The 17,824-nt window shown below is 41.5% G+C and overlaps 1 protein-coding gene across 3 annotated transcripts in view; it reads right to left on the bottom strand.

Moving 5' to 3' along the window:
* Positions 1–17,824, bottom strand: part of ATP8A1 (ATPase phospholipid transporting 8A1) — a 225,987-nt gene that overhangs the window by 66,890 nt on the left and 141,273 nt on the right. For all 3 annotated transcript variants that reach the window (XM_043438424.1, XM_043438425.1, XM_043438423.1), the window contains one exon: positions 9,374–9,546. In XM_043438424.1, the coding sequence (XP_043294359.1) occupies positions 9,374–9,546 (173 nt within the window). The remainder of the gene's footprint in view (positions 1–9,373; positions 9,547–17,824) is intronic.

Below are 17,824 nucleotides of genomic sequence, written 5' to 3'. Positions count from 1 at the left end.
AAAAGACGAGGCCTGTATGAAACAAAAGAAGGCCAGGTTAGCAATTTTCATATCAGTATAGAATTTAGGGCACAGAAGAGTCCATACTACTCAGAGAGAAATCTTTATATTCTTCTTATCAGAAGTGATATAAAAGTAAATTTGATAGGATTTCTAAGAGAAACAATTTTAATTGTGTATATATATATATTACCGAAGCACTGAGTGTATATATATATATTAACCCATTTATTCCTCACAAATCTATAAGAACAATTATTTCATCTCTATTTCTTTTTTCTTATTTATTTTATTGCAGTTTGACTGCTTTACAAAGTTGTGTTAGTTCCTGCTGTGACAGAGTGAATCAGCTGTATGTACACACATATCCTCTCCCTCTTTATCTCTATTTCAAAGATACAGAAAACTGAACCGGAGAAGGTAAGCAGTGTGTTGTTAAGCTAATAAGAGGTGGGGCCTGGACTTGAACCCTGGAAAGTTTGGCTCCAGATCACATGGCATTATAAACAGAAGGAAAAGGGATTGAACCCAGGACTGTTCAGTATTGGGTATTGGAAGAATTTGCTTACCATGTAGAAATGAATAATATTGGATCCCTTCTCCTTCACACCACGAATATACATTAAAAATAAGCTTAAAGTCCTATCCAAAAAACATAAATGTGTCGTTAACAAGGAAATGTAGGAGAATATCTTTGTAATTGGGAAGTTCTTACCGTCCCAAAGCACAAGTTACAAAGGGAAAAGCTAATGGAATTTGACTGTCCCAGGGTCAATTATTTATGCTCAAGGAAGAGTACCACAGACAGAAGTAAGAGGGAGCCAGATTAGAAGATATCTGCCATACCTAGACTCAACAAAGAATCAATATCCAGAACACACAAAGAATTCTTATATGAAAGCAGAAAGAAATATAGGAAACACAATAAAAAAACCTTCTTCAATTGGAGAAGGAAATAGCGACCCACTCCAGTATTCTTGCCTGGAGATTTCCATGGACAGAGGGGCCTGGTGGGCTACAGTCCACGGCGTCACAAAGAGTCGGACACGACCGAGCGACTGATAAATACACACAACCTTTTTCAATGTGCTACTTGTCTTCACAGCAAGTAGAATCACTGACTTATGTCCAATATATAATGAATCATTACCATTCACAGACACACTTGTAGTTACTGCCTTTTGAATATGCATGTGTGTATTTATTTTATTGAGTAACAGCTATAATGTGAAGGCCGGGAACATTTTTTTTTCCTTCTGTTGTTCACTGCTCTGTTTATAGCACATATAAAGGTGTCTGGCACATAAGGGGTTCTTTGAAAACGTTCCTTGAATGAATGAAAGAAAGAAAGAAAGAACGAATGCACTTCAAAAGCAGAAATCCAGAGAGGTAAGTAGTTAAATAAAGACCTACTCAATCTCCCCAGCAATCACAGAAACAAAAACTGAGACAAAGTGCTACTTTTCAAACATTAAATTGGCAAAGTTTATAAAAGAAGGAAGCCAGGAGCTGGTGTTAAGGTAGGGAAATGGCAGCCTTCCTACCTGGACTCCGAGTACACACTAGCACCGCTGTTTTGGAGCAATGAGACAATGCCGATTGAACCAATATCACAGCCAAGCATTCCCATTGCTGGGTATTAAGATATATCCTACCGGGTGGGTTCATACACTGGGTATTCATTTCAGCACGTTCCATGTTAGCAAAGATTTCGGGGCAACCCATGTGGTGATCACTACGGGAACAGATAAAATGGTGTATATACATTAGAGCAATAGTTAGCAGTGGTGCGAAAAACTAAACTTGTTCCACATGTGGTAGATGAAAAGGTCTTGGAAACATGTAGAAAAATAAAAAAGGTAACAAATTTATGCTGGGATGTCATTATAAATAAGTGTCTATTCTTCAAATCACATATCACAATATTATATATTTTTCATAGCTACACAGATACACAAATAAAGAATCACAGACAGACAGGCACATACTAAATGAGAATGCTTGTGCGAAGAGGAGTGAGAAGTGACTGGGAATGTAGGGCAAACTCTAAAGTAATATATGAAGATCCAAGAAGAACTTCCTTTAGTTTTAAGACTCTACGATGCGTCTAGGTTAGGGAGAAGGTGGGAAGGAAGTCGGCCTGATCCCTTTGTGGTTCTTTTCTTTCAGCACCTTGCTGGCAGTTTTCCTGAAATAGGGAGGGAGCTGAAGGGGACAGAGCAGGATCCGTGCCTGCGGTCCTGGGTTCTTTCATGTCTTTCTTTATGTTTTAGCTGCGCTGCGTCTTCCTTGCCACGTGTGGCTTTTTTCCAGTTGCAGGGAGCATGGACGGCTCTCTAGTGGCCGCGCACGGGCTGCAGGGCGTGCAGGCTTCAGCCATCGCCGCGCACGGGCTTACTTGCTCTGTGGCAAGTGAGATCTCCCCGGGCCGGGGACTGAAGCTGCGTCCCCAGCATCGGCAGGCAGATTCTCAACCAGTGTACCACCAGCGGAGGCCCAGTCCTCGGGCCTTCACATATCTCTTGTCATTTACACTTCATTCTGAAACAGACTGACGTCAGGACATACCCAGTTTGTAAGGGGTTCGCTTGAATCCAAGTGCGTGGAAAGATTGAATGGAGATGCCAGACAATGCAGCGGTCACCACAGAAAGAACACCAGTCATTTCTGAGGAATCAGGGAGGAAGGGAAACGAGCCAGGTGAGGAGAGATGGGCAACGTCTCAGTTTTCAAGAAACGAAAGCGCCTATAAATTACACACTAGGGCGTCTGGGGTGAATTCCATCAAAATTACGGGAAAATTTCTGTCAGAATCAACTCCTTCTGCTGTTCATTTATGAGTCATAGACACCCCCTAAAGAGCTGGCTGACTATGGTCCCAGGGTCAAACCCAGGCAGCATCCTATTTTTACTTAAATTCTTGAGAGAACATAGTCACACCCATTCATTTACATATTATTTAGAGCTCCTCCCAAGTTACAACGTCAGAGTTAAGTCGTTGTGACAGAGATTGCATGGCCAGCAAAGCCTAAAATACTATCTGGCTCTTTACAGAAAATGTTTGCCCACTTTTGCTCCATAAAATATTCCCTTCTGGAAAATGCTACCTGGAACCATCTCGTCTTTCATGCTTCAGTAAAAAGTCCGCTCTTGTACGTCCACTTCCTTCTCTCACTGCTCTCTTGGCAACATGCCTTTTGTTTTCCAGTAGGATGCTGTTTCTCTTGCTTCTAGACTGCCATGATCTACTTACTATTCCGCCTGATCTTGGCTCCTGGAACCCTAGTCTGACTCGAAACACCAAACCTTTAATTTGCCCCAAGTGGGGATCACTCAAATAGGCTTATCACCAAGAAGGCAATCACTAGAATCCATCAAGGGTTCAAGGAGAACCAGTTAAACTAACTCCGCCCCACATGGTGCGATCACTAGTTTGACAGAACAGAGAAATGCCGCAGTAGGTTCCATGTATCATGTCCTTCGGAAACTGGAAAATGAAATCCTTTGATTCTCTCATGGTAGAACTGAAAGAGAACTGCAAGTCATCTCTTTGGTGGCTCTGTATTTGACTGAAGAACACGTCAGAGTACCGATTTACTGACTGATGCAAAGCTTTAGGGAGGCCTTTAATGGAAGGCCTCAGAGCTCTGTACTTAAAACTGCTCAACAGAAAAAAGAATTTGAACATAGTTATGGAAGACATACATTTATTCCAAGTAAGCAAGATACAAAGCAGAGAGATTGAAATGAGTAAGATATAACTTAAGAGGGATGGTGACAAAAGTCAAGATAGCAGTCATCCTTGGGAGGCTGATAAAATAAAGGGAGCCTGAAGGGTCGTATGCGGTGTGGGTTATGTTTGGGTTATTGACACGGGAGTATGTTCACTTGGTAAAAATTCACTGAACTTTACACTTACGCTTGATGTACCTCCCAGGACACTCTAACTCTGTTTTATCAGAATTATACAACCTGTGGTTTTAATCACTGTGCGTTTATGAATGTATATTGGTGCTGGTGGTTTGTGTAAATTGAGTCACATCTAAAACTATAAAATGCTGTATTACAGTGGGATGCTATAGCACTTAGATTTCTCATAAATTTTTAGATATTTTACCATCTAATATGGACTTCTCTGATGACGTACAATATAACTGGCTACCAGGTTGTCATATGGCCACGTAGTTCCTTTAACATTACTCCGCAGAGGCAGAAAAGCAAATGAGATGATAACATTATAATATTATTATATTAAAGCAAAATACATGCAGTTATAAAGTTATAAAATTTATTCAGTGTGTCCTCTTCTAGCCATGTATGAAAGAAATGTTCTCTCAACATTTCCAACATTTATTCATACTTCCTTGGAAGCAAATATAGGGTTGACATTCATTAAGAATTTGTGAGTCTTCTCAAAGCCAGACATCTGCTTGGCATTCAACGTGTTCACAAACTTCTTTCTTTAAAGGAACGTCTGTTGAGCATTTAGTAGCTTCATTTGTGCTTTATGGCTACCCTTTAAGTAGAACATTTATTTAGAGAAATCCTTAAAGTTTAAGACAACCCCAAAGATTCGAGAAGCAGATCTGTCTTGTCCCTTTACTTAACATACTCAAGCAATGACAAAAAGTATTCAAGGTGGCCCTTTGGACCTCTTCTTGGAGGGCCCCTCGATCAGACTAAGGTGAAAGGTTTTGCCTGGAATGCCACTCCCGAGTGACGACACTCACTGAAGTCAAGTGTTTTTTTATGCACTATGGGGAAAATGGCCTAAAAGGGGGTTAAACTTTGATTAGAGATGTTGCAAGTAGGGAAAAATGCTTACTTCAATTTAACTTCTGCTTCTCAGAAGACATGAGTACATAAATTATGTAGGAGAACGGTGATTACTAGACAGTCTAAAAGCTTGGAGGCTCTAGGCCAATTTTCAACCAACTGTCACAGAACATAAGTTTCAAAATATGTTTAAGCTAAACTGACAACTACAGAAAAAATGTAAGATTCTTTGAAAGACTGCCTTATGTGAACTGACGAGGATCTCAGAAACCACATGCCATTTAACACAGAGCAATAACTTCACTGCAACGTTCCCACTCTTTTCTGGAGGGGATATTAAAAGAGGTTGACCAGATGCTTCCCCGAATTAGGCAGATCCAGGCAGGAGACAGATTCTTCCTAGCATAGAAGTGGCCAACAGAGGCAGGGTTCATCCAAAGTCTGACAGGGCGAGAAGCCACCTGGCTCGGTGGCTTTCACATTGGAAGGAGCTGATCCAGGAAGGGTGCTGTGTGCATGGGCTTCACACCTTTCTATGCCAGAGAAGCTCCAATCTTAACTGCTGCAGACATCTAGGCTCCCTGGAAGACTTCACTGCTATACGGCAAGCTCTCCATTTTACAAGTTACAAAACCAGAGAGAGGTTCCATCAGGTATCCAAAATGCCAGAGAGGTAAAGTGGGAACAAGTATTTCATGAATCCCCAACTATACAAGCTGCAAGACCTGAGGGCATAAAATACTGGTCACTAAGATGAGAAATGATGGCCTGGTACAGTTAAGTTTGCAGAATAGCTCCTGTTTTTAGCTGTGTACACACATCTCCATGAGTCTTGGAGCAGGCTTTTCCCCTCTACCTGTCCACAGAGTTCCAGGGAGCCTCTGAAATCTCTAACATGGCAAATTCAATTTTACATGTTTGTGTAAAATTGGTACAGACCTTTCATTTGTTCTTCAAAAGTATCTGTGATCACACTGAATGGAAAAAAAAATCAGTGTACTTCAAGAAGGGAACAGAAGAGAAGGACCACAAGAGGAGTAGTTTATAACCAGGAAAGCTTACCTTAGCATAAGATGCATATTTCCTATTGAACTACTCAGGTTATGTGGGTAAATTTGCACAGAAGTAAAAGCAAAAACTGCATGTGGCATCTACGAAAATACAGTACTTGGTAGACTGATAAAAACAGATTCTATTGTACTTCTTGGGTTTTCCATAATTGAAAAAAGTATATGATGTAGGACATGCAACTTCACTCTGTAAACCAAAACCAGGACTCCAAAGCCCTGAATAATTTGGGGGCCAGGGGATTAGTCCTGTCTCTGAGTATTCCCTTTAGAAAATGATGGTGAGTAAGAGATGTAATGACAGCTGACAGAGAGCAACTGTTTCTTTCAATTCAGCTGTAGACTCTTCAGGGAAAACGCTCATCTTTATAACTGTGTCAATTAGGCAAACGCTAAAAACTGCCTCCTGCCCTCCATGCTGATAATGTCAGGGAAGAAAGTGGCTGATGTAATCCTGAAGATGGAACTAATGGCCAGAGCCTCATTATCCATTAAGGGAGGCTTTCCCCCTCTTCCACTCTAGCGAAGAGAAGATGGCAGAGTAAGAGCAGATTCTGAATTATCTTCACTTGTTTTATTTCTTGACAAGAAATAAATTGTAAAGTAGTTTAAGGGGAAAACCCAGAAAGCCATCATGAACATAAACGAATTTGGGAAACAGTGGCCCACTGTATTTTGAAATAATATTCGGTATTTATGTGGAGGGTTTCTTATAATGGAGTGAAATAGAGAATTTCCTGAGGCAAGGAGATTACAATCATCTGAGAAACCAGGAGCCAGAATGCATGCATTCAATTGTAAAGAAGGATCTACAGAACTGCCCACCTACTACTCCTCACAGCGAGGAATCGTCATGGAAATGATGCTTCAAGGTCAGTAAGCTAAATAAGAAGATGGTCTGTGCCCATAGTTTAAATGCCAAGAGGCACCGGGCCAGGAAGGTGCACAGACATAAGTCAGGCAGTGGCACCGATGTATTGATAATTATGGGCTTAGACGAATTCCCAAAGCCAGACGGGAAGCTGAACCGCAGTCCTTGTGGGAAAAGACAGAATATGATGGCAACGAGAAGAAAACAGCAGAGGAAAGCGATTTTACTTTTAAAAAGTCCCCTAAAACTCTAAGTGAAACTCTTAGTGTCTGCATAGGGACCCTCAGTCCTCCAACATGCATAAAAGGACGGAGGGAGGAAGGGGCCACACACATCTTTATAAGCTCAGGGTTCAGTGCAGAGTGCGAATCCCTCCTAGGGGCCTGGGACCCTGGGACAAGTCCCTGCGACTTGTGAGCTTTCAGAACAAGGATCTCAGGAGGGAATTTCACAAGCACAGAACATATTTTTTTTTTTCTCCCTTGATTCTACTTTCTAGTTTTTCTCTCCCTCTGCTATTGTTTAATTTTGTGGTTCGACTTTTTGAAGAATGGTGGGAGGTGCCGAGTTAAGCAATACTCTAGGAATGAGGCTCAGCTGCGATGAAACTGGCCTCCCACATCTTTCAAGCCGACTGTGAGTCTGTTTAAAACAAAAGGCAGACACCAGCATGAAGGACAGCCGGCAAGATGTCTGATTCATCCTTGTACGCGTAGCATCCCTGCCCAGCACACGGTAGGCACAGAATGAATGCCGGCTCAAGGGAGCTGGTCCTTTTATCTAAACAGCTCTGGGTTCTGTTTCTGAACAGGAGCCAACAGCCACATCACTTAATGTGTTTTTGAGCAATCTTTTGTTGATCCTTGTGATCCTGTTAATGAAAGTGATTAAACAACCAAGTCTGGAACAAAATTTTCCTGATGGGAGAGTGTCAGAGTTGAACATTACTGAGACTTGGTCAAGAGATCGGCAAGGAACCAAGAAAAGTCACTGGAAAAGCAGATTTAAGAAATCATGAGTATCCTCATGCTTTTAAAATGAGACAGGCAAGATAAAATAATTTCTATATTTCTTCTTCATGGTTAAGCTGAATCTGATTATTACTAATATTAAATATCTAATACAGTATTGCCTAAAAGCTTTAAAGTAATAAATAGTATTTATTAAAATATATGCCATAGACAAAAAAAATGAAATGACTGATATAGTTAGATTCCTAGGATAATAAGGGCTTCCCAGGTGGCTCAATGGTAAAGAATCCGCCTGTCAATGCAGGAGACTAGGGAGACTCGGGTTTGATCCCTTGGCTGGGAAGATCCCCTGGAGGAGGAAATGGCAACTTGCTCCAGGATTCTTGCCTGGAGAACTCCATGGACAGAGGAGCCTGGCGGGCCCTGGGGTCGCAGAGTCAGACGTGACTGAGCAACCAAATACAGCAACAGGAAAAATAAGCAACTCTCAATGCTCTGGGTTTAATTTCATAGGCTGAAATAAGTATCAGGGAAACTTATTAAGTATGAGTTAAACTATATTTCACACACAAAAAAACCCACTGAAATTTAGGAAATATCTATAAGGCATGGCTTGTAAGTTTGGTGACAATATCATATATAGGATATTTAAATAAATAAACAAGTTAAAGCCTGGACCAAAAAGAAAAGTTTAAAAGCAGAAGATTCTTTTATTAATAAATATATTTGAAAAGAAAAATAAAGGCCAATCGTACAGTTTTCAAGACAATGTTAAAAGCACAGATTCTGAGAAATTCTTGCTAACATTTCACCTTCCATTAAAAGAAAGCAATTTGAGAAACTGCCACCCCAGACCTAGTCTGACCAGCTGGTTAGATTCAGCAAGTGGGTCGCAAAGAGGAAAATCCTTGCATTTCACGGTAGCCAGAAGGGAAGAGGCTGGGCGCAGGCATAAATTTACTTTATGTTTTACGAAGACATGGGAAAGACTCTTTGATGAGAAGTCCAGGAAGCACGGGCGCTAAACAGCTCACAGAAGTACAATTCTACGGAGCAGGCCTTGATAACTCAAAACAGACTTCAACTTAGGATATGCGCAATATTACAAATTAGAGGGCAGAAGATTGTACGGTCAATAAATAGCCTTCAGAAAAATGCTTGGCTATTTGGAAAATGATTCAGTCAGTGCCTCCCACCATGATTTCCCCACAAATAAGTCCAACTCACAGAATCAAAGATATAAGTGTAGAAAATAGAACCTTTAGAGAGACAACCCCAGACAGAAACGCAGATAAATAGTCTTAAACATAGAATGGCAAGAAACCTGCTAATTCAAATTATGAACAATTATCATTAATGACGGGCTTCCAATCAGGACTCACTTTCAAAACAGCACCTCAGCTAAATCCATTCTCTCACAGCTCCGCGTCAATGAATGAGCCTCACCGTTTCTGCTCGATGAGGGGCTCCTGCCAGACCATCCTGCGAGGAGACCTGTCCATTGGCTTGGTCACAGTGTTCCCAAAGCTATCCCGGTTTGTGAACCCTGAGTGAGTCTTGAATGAATGAATTAACAAATAACTGACATTGACAAGTTCGAGATAAAATACCTCCAAGGAACATTAAAAATCAAGAGCTCAGGATCTAGTTGCTCTTTACTGAAATCTGACAAATCCCAGAGAACTTACCTGCAGCAAATTACAGCTTTGCATGATAAAGCTAAGTCCAGGAAATACTGCCTCACTCCAAAAGTTAAGGCATATTTGAGGGTTTTCCCATCAATTATAAGAGCAAAGTCATTCTCCTTCCGAAGGGCATCACCCAGGGTAGTGCAGTGACGGCTGAGAGTTTCCCGTGTTCCCTGTAAAATTAAACAAGAAACACCCTCAACACTTACTCCCATTTGCTCTGTCAAGATGTCTTAAAGTTGTTCAGCAACTACACTTAGTTATTTTTAGTGCTTTTTATGTTTCAAATTGCTTTTACATACCTCCATTCATTAGATTCTCACAAAAGGCCCATCAGAGAATATTGGACAAACATCATCAGAAAAAGTAAGTGACTTCTTTAAAGTCATACCCTGTTCCTCCCAGGGTTGGGATCAGATTACATGTCATCCATTCCTGTGCCATCTTTGCTCATTATTCCAACCACACAGTCAAAATCTTGTGAAAATATTTTCAGTACATTATCTTCTTAAAGCACAAGAACACTGAACTAGTCAAAAGTGTTTGGCTATGAATCAAGGACTGATGCTGAAGTTGAAACGCCAATACTTTGGCCACCTGATGAGAAGAGCCAACTCATTAGAAAAGACCCTGATGCTGGGAGGGATTGAGGGCAGAAGGAGAAGGGGACGACAGCGGATGAGATGGTTGGATAGCATCACCGACTCAATGGACATGAGTTTGAGCAAGCTCCGGGAGTTGGTGATGGACAGGGAGGCCTGGAGAGCTGCAGTCCATGGGGTCACAAAGAGTTAGACACGACTGAGTGACTGAACAACAACAAATGAATCAAGGGGAAAAGCTGGAGAATATAATTTAAATAATTAATGGGTTTTCTTTCAGAAGTATTCAATGCGATAGAAATTAATTCCCAGTAACCCAGAAGAGGAAGGGCAGTATCTATAATCTCTTGCCACTTCATGAATTGGCATCTGTAATTTCAATCATGATTTCATGATGCTGTATTTCAGTTGGGGAGGGTGAACGTGTGGCCCTAGTAATCTTGACAGATCCAATAAAAGAACCCATTCCATCAGTGAAGAGTTCACTTTCAGGCAAAATAAAAACTTTAGTGTCAAGGAAGGCTTGGTTCACCTCAACCGTATAGAGGGCTTGTATCCATCTCCCTTTGTTAAGAATTACTGCTTTCCCAGCTCTTCAAAGGGAAAAAGTTTTAAGATACTTAGTATTTCTTTCCAAATCCTGTACTTTTTCTATAACCTAATAGGGACAGCTTATTTCAATAGAGCCCTAAGTACGATTATTATTATTATTTAAAAATTATTTATTTATTTGTTTATCTCCCTGTTGCATGTGGATCTTAATTCCCTGGTTAGGGTTCAAATCCACGTCCCCTGCATTGGAAGCGTGGAGTCTTAACCACTGGATCCCCAGGGAAGTCCCAAGCCCAGGCTCTGCATAAGGAAGTATAAGAAACAATTGCCCTCCTATTAGAGTTTTGTTCTGCGTGCTATAGTAACGAAGTCGGTAGTTATTTATATGATAAATTTAACAAATCCATATTTATAGAATAAAATGTACCTATAGTAAAAACAATACTTACAGAATAATGTTTGTTATACTCATGGGAGATATAATTATTGCTCCAGTTTAAGACTGTGGTAGAGTTATCTGAGTTATCTTCACAAAGAGGGAAGCAAAGGCAGAGGTTATTAAAATTTTATATTGGGGATTTTTGAAGGTGGTTTTGCATTGGTATTTCAAATGTGGTTCACACTCTGTTCTGGAATTTCAGAATCTGTTTGTGAAAATGATAGAACCATGCTGTCCTGTAAAGTAAGGCTGCCCAGTCCTCCCAGCACTGGGGCTTTGTTTAACACTTCCCTGTTCCTTGTTACACACGGCGACATGAAGGACCACCAAATAGCAGCATTCTTTGCAAAATTCTCTGTTCACACTTCACATCAGAGGGGAAAGAAGCTGTTTTAATTTACAGACTTCACCCTCCTATTTCCTGCTGGAAATTTTTGGCCCAAGAGAATTTAAGAAAATGAGGCAAAAAAAAAAAAAGTCAGTAAAATTCTGCAAGCAAAATTTACCAATGACTGTCCATAGTTGATTACTCTGGATTGTCTTAAAAGCAAACTCCCAAAGAAGTGAACAACCAAGCAAATTAACGCACTGGTAAAAAATGAAAATAAAACAATATTTAGCATGTACCACACACCAGTCATGATTCCAAGGGCACATACATAGATACAGCCCTATGCAGGAGGTATAACTATTGCCCCATTCTGCAGATGACAAGCATGAGACTAAAGCTCCTCGCCCCCAAACACACGGCTACTAAATGGTGAATCCCAACTGAGAGTTACATTTCTGTGCTAGCTTGCCTTCCTCTACATTATCCAGCAGAAACAAAACCAACAGCACCAGGCATAGCAAATTAGAAAAGGAATCCCCAGACCATCCCCTCTGTCATCTCCCCCGAGCCCTCATCATCTGTCTCTCATCTGGCCTCTGCCGCCAACAGAGACTCCTCTTCACAAAACAAGCTCGAAACGCGAATCATGCCTCTTTCTGCTCTCAAATTTTTCACTAGCTTGCTACTACTTACATGATGAAGTCCAAAACCGAAGCCCAACTAACTTTCGTTGGCTTTTCTCTTCACAATCTCGACTCCTTCATCCCCTCTCTGCACCGCTCTTTCCTCCCGAGGATACCCCACTGCCTCTTAAACCAAGCTTACCTTCTCAAACCCTCCCCGATGCACTCCACGCTCCCAAGTGTACGTGCCTCTATGCTACCAAGACCTTCAGATCCCTGAGGGGACAGACCAGGTCTAATCTCGGTCCCAGCCACAAACACAGCTCCTGCAAACACAGGTGCTCAGGAAAGTCATGTTTGTGGAATGAGAGCACTGATAAATTCTGATTTCACCCTACAGGCGGCAGGCCATTTCCCCTCTGTTATCACTTCTGATTTGAGAGAGAGAGAGAGACTGACAGAGAGAGAGGTCAGACTTCTCTTTCATGCTCTTTAATTTTCTAGAGAATAATCCCTATTACTTTAACCATCTTTCAAACCAAGGCACTGCTCACTAGAATGCAGCTGTGAGTATTTGTGAATCTATTTGTCTGCCTGCCGATCTACCGATTTATCCATCCATCCATCCGCCACTGTGTGTGGTTTTTTAAGCTTTTGCCCGTGTCACTCCTGATCTGAAAAGGCAAATGAAAGCTGAGAGACACCTAAGGAGGACTTCCAGTTTCCTTACAGATCAGCTGCAAAGTGAGGCTGCAAGGCAAGTGAACTCCTGAGTTGTGCAAGCTCCCTCTTGAACCAGCCTGAGGGCCACAGTCCTGTGCGCCCGACCTTCCCTCCTTCCAGGGTGTTCTCTAACACCATACGATGTGTTGAGAACTTATTTGTGGCGTCAGGACCCCTGGATTTTCTGGGTGATGATCACAGGTCTTCAGCAAAATCGAAAGGTGTCAGGAGATGTGACAGAGGTCACAATTCAGAAGGTGAGTCAAAATCTTCACACAGTGAATTCTTTAGTCAGCCCACCTCGGGTGCAAGGTAACAACCACAGAAAAGCTGCAAACATTTTCTTATTTGAGTTTACAGTTTCCTTTTGTAAGCAGATCTGTCATCGGCTGTGTGCTGCCGGCTACATGTTGCATTTGACCCTTATTTATACTGCCAGGAGTATTTTTAAATTCCTTTATTTATGAAAGTTTATTGCTTCTCCCTTAAGCCTAGGAGCCACATACTTTATGGCCATATTGCATTGGAGCTTATCTCCTGTAGCTAGAAATAAATTTATTACTACATTAGCTGTTGCTTTGTTTTCTTTTTGGCTACTGAAGGGGGAAATGTTTAAACATTTAAACTTAGTGACATGTGAAAGTGAAAATATATAAATGAAAAGCTAACTCAGAAAAAGGATAAAAGACCACAGAGTACAACAAAATAAGAGCTCTGTCTCCCTCCTGCTACAAAGTCTTATTTGTGGGCTGGAAGAAAAGGAGCATCTGCTGCCATCATTAGGGAGAGTCAGAAGCAGAGGCAGGCTGGGGAGACAGGCAGGGGTCCGGGCGTCTCACCAGACGGGGGTCCAGGTACGGGCGGGAGCCGCAGGGAAGGTGGGATCTGCCTGCGCCTCCCGCAGGCTGCACCCCACGTGGACATGCATTGGAGCACTCAGCTATCTGCTCCCCGCTCACGGCCTGCCCCCAGCCAGCTGCTCATCAAGAGCCCTCAGGCGCTCCCTCCACGCCTTCCCGCTTTGCCAAGTCACAATCCAGTCCACCACCCACACTCTCTGTTCTTAGTTCCGACGCCACAGGAAGAAAGAAAACCACCTCTCCCAGAGGACAGGCTCTAACCAGCTCTCCTCTTTTCTACGGGTGCTCATTGCTACCGACCGCTCCTTTCCCCCAGGTCTAGCCAATTCCACTCTTTCCAGAGGTTACCCCAGACTCCAAATTTGCCCCCCTGATACTACAGCTAAGAACATTCACAGTTAAGAAAGAATTCTCTTAACTTTCCTCTCAACTTCAAAACCTTCCCTTTGCCTAATCCTTGCTGACTCCTGAGCCAGAGGTGGTGGGGTGGTGGGGGAGACCTGACTTGGCTCATCTCTCCCTCCCTCTTCTCCCTTGCATCTTTTTTTTTTTTCCTCCCTTGCATCTTTATCCTCCCCCACTGGCACTCTCTAAGACTACAGACTGAAAACAATGAACAAATAAACAAACCGAGTCAAGTCCCTCTGACTCTGTTCTTTGAGTCCTCCGGGTGAGATGAATTCCTCCACCTTTCAGACTCTCTAAATACTTGTTTATACATACATAATGTGGCGTGATGTATAACTGCTTATCTGTCTATATCTCTATGTCTCTTTGGGACTGAAGCCCTTGACAAAGAGATGAAATGCAATTAATATGAGCTTGGTGAAAAAGGAATAACCAAATCATTAACGACTGGAGAATCCCATGTGGGAAGTTACAATCCTTTGTTGTGTGATTATTTTAAGGATTGTTTTTTGCTGCCTGTAAAACGCCTGTGTAATCTTGGCTACTCTTAATTAGAGCAGTAAATAAAATGTTAGTGTGTTTATTTTATGACAGAGGAAATGGAGAACAAAGAGATGGTTATGATCAAGCATCTCCTTCTATCTTATATAACATAAATTATCTAATGAATATAATGGAATCAACACCTAGACGAGCTACTTAGTGATCAAGCCAGGTTATATAACAGTCGATTGATGAGAAGAAAACAACTTGTATTTGGTTTATAAGAAACATACTTGAAAAAGAAAAAAAAAAAAAAAAGAAAAGAATGATGCTTGACAGATAATTAGATCAAGCAGAATTTTTCACAAAAGATAACTGACCAAAGGGCCCTAATAACTTTCTATGTGAATCTTCAGGGTATTGCCTGGTCCAACACATAACATGTTCACATAATACCTAACATGGTGGGGGGAATTTCCCACCCTCTCTTTCTTGAGTTCTTTTGGCTGGTCTAAAAATTAAATTGGCACGAGAGATTAACGTGGGGAAAAAACCCTCAAATTTAATTAGTATATATGGAGGTCTCTAGAAATGGGACCTAATAAGTGGCCAAAGCATGCATCTTTTATGCTTTTTAGAAAAAGAAACAATAAATTTATAAAGACTTGACAAGATAGAGAAGTTTAAACTTTGGTAGTAAATTAGTGAGGAAGTAACAAGTTGTGTTTAAACAGCCTTTTTGGCCCTAAATTTCTATCTCTGGCGATAAGGATGTCTCTGTCTCCTGGAGCAGGGAGGCTACCTTCCAAACGGGAGATTTATTTCTTGCTTTCTAAAGACACAGGAGGGTCAGAATGTTTTTCTTGGATTGCTTGGTTTTTCTAGAGTAACTTTAATTCAAAATATTTGATATGCCAGTCTGGAATATTTTGAGAGGGTCTACTCTGAGCCACAACATTCCCTCCAATGAAATAAAATAATTTTTTAAGAAATCAGAGACTGGCAGCTTTATGATAATTTTTTTTTTTACATTACTTTTACATGACCTTTGCCAAGGAAATCCTTGATAAAAATCACAGCGGGCACCCTAGACAAAGAATACAATTTTACAGTGAAATAAACGGAAAGCCCTGACTTGTCTGGAAAGTATCCTAGCATGTAAGATGTCATTTTCATTCTGGCAAAAACTCTGCTTGGAACAGACTAAAGAACCCAGAGGCCAGATGTGCAAAGAACATGTTAGGCCACCTAAGAACTATGTTTTTGATGGCCCCAAATGTAATGTTGCAGAAAGCACCTGCATAAAAATGGCCCTTTTCAGCTTCTGGCGTTTGGATTTTCTTTCTGATTCCTTTCAGGGGTTTATAGGACAGTTAGTCTTACTTAGGAACATATCCAGGGAACACCCTAGTAGAGAATGTGGCAACATCCCTAAGCAGGGGAAAATGAAAGCCTCTTGTCTTTGACTAGAAGACTACTCTATTCCAGTCTAACCAGCAGAAATGAGGTGAAGATTACACACAGTCTAAGATATAACACCTAAATGTCACGGCTCCCACACCCTGCTCCAAGCTGCAGTTACTTACAGCGACAGAAGGAAACGTGTGATCACTCATCTTATCCCAGAGGGTGTCATCAGCATGGCTAAGCCAAACAGCAAAGGTTAAAAGAAAAAAGTATACATATATACTTATTTAGTTCAAACTATATGTCGGTGTGTGGGTCTGAGTACAAATAAGAACTCAGCACCTGTAATTTTCCTGGGAAACTGTTAAATGTGTGCAGGTCAAATGGTAAACTTATGCTTACCATAATTTTATCAGAAATTCACCACCAGGTAAATGAAATAAGCATAGAATTTTGGCTGATGTTGAATCACTTTTGGAGGACACACAACCCTGACCCCTGTCAGAATGGTTGGGTTTATGAAGCCTGTGCTTTTCACTTTAGTATCAGCAACTCTGGTTTCGAGTTCGGTTTTCACTTACTTTCCACCAAAAGGGCAAAAGTCAATATACTATTATAGGAAAGTATCTTTTTGAGCAAGACGGGGACTCTGATGAAATAAGACAATTTGCCAGAGGTTGAGTCCCTGTAAAATAACTTTTTAGAACTTGTCAGCTGATATGCACAACTCCCCAATCAGCGTAGAGAAGGCAGCCATCAGCGTATGACAAGTGAAGTGAAGGAGTCGCTCAGTCGCGTCCGACTCTTTGTGACCCCACGGGCTGTAGCCTGCTAGGCTCCTCTGTCTGTGGAATTTTCCAGGCAAGAGTACTGGAGTGGGTTGCCATTTCCTTCCCCAGGGGACCTTCCCGAGCCAGCAACAAATGTGTAACCATAAAAAATGGAGTTTCTTTAGTGAGAAAGTCAAGAAGGGCCATGAAGGTTTGGATGGTGCTTCTGGGCACTGATGACATTGACGCAAACAATGGAACCACATTGCAAAGAACTTAAGTTTCAGGAGATGAAACATACGCTGTGGCTAAGAACTCAAGGCACTTCTCAACTTCTGGTCGTTGCAGTGGTGAAACTGGTAGTTTCACCTTATAAGGTGAAAACAAGGTAATCAAACATTTTTCATCTTCCTTGGAAAGGAAATATTTATTTTGAAAAAAAGTTCCTTAATGATGTGAAAGGAAGAAAACTAAGTGAAAAATAAGGAATAGTTTCAACCACTAACTTAAGTAAAAATACCAACTCCAAAGTACTTTTAGATCAGGTGGCTACATAGGCTCACTGTTCTGGAAAGGATTACATCCCACAGCACATGTCACAGGCAAGTTCATTTCATGGTGTATCAGTAAACTTTTTGCCAGGGGTACATGTATATTCCAATCTACCTCTTTATTTATTTCTTCATTTGACTAACTCTAGAAGGCAATCGGGGCTTCCCAGGTGATAAACAGCCCAACTGCCAATGCAGGAGACGTTAAGAGACATATGTTTGATTCCTGGTTTGGGAAGAGACCCTGGAGGAGGGCATGGAAACCCACTCCAGTATTCTTGCCTGGAGAATCCCACGGATGGAGGGGCCTGGAGGGCTACGCTCCATAGGGTCGCAGAGACATGCCTGAAAAGACCCAGCATGCAGAAGGCAACGGTATGGTATCAGAATGGCTCGGGTTGAATCGTTGCTCTCCCACTGTAGGCAGCCTATTTCTCTGAGTCTTTTTTTTTTTTTTTAAATAAGATTGGGTTAATGTCTCTTCCATAGGGTTATTGTTGCGACAAGATGTGCTAACTCAGGAGTCCTGTCCTGTGCTTGGCTCAGAGGTGACATCTGAGAAAGACTAGCTCTTTTCCTTCCTCTGACATCAGATCTAACAGGGTTATCAACACATGATGAAGAATGAATACTCTGCACCTCGCCAATCACCGTATAACCTCAGTGCAATCCAAGTGGTATATTACGGAGATGATCTTCAGT

This window comes from Cervus canadensis, chromosome 19, assembly GCF_019320065.1.
Source record: "Cervus canadensis isolate Bull #8, Minnesota chromosome 19, ASM1932006v1, whole genome shotgun sequence".
Classification (NCBI taxonomy): Eukaryota; Metazoa; Chordata; class Mammalia; order Artiodactyla; family Cervidae; genus Cervus; species Cervus canadensis.
Note: the sequence above shows the minus strand (reverse complement) of the source record. Positions and strands in the feature narration are given on the sequence as shown.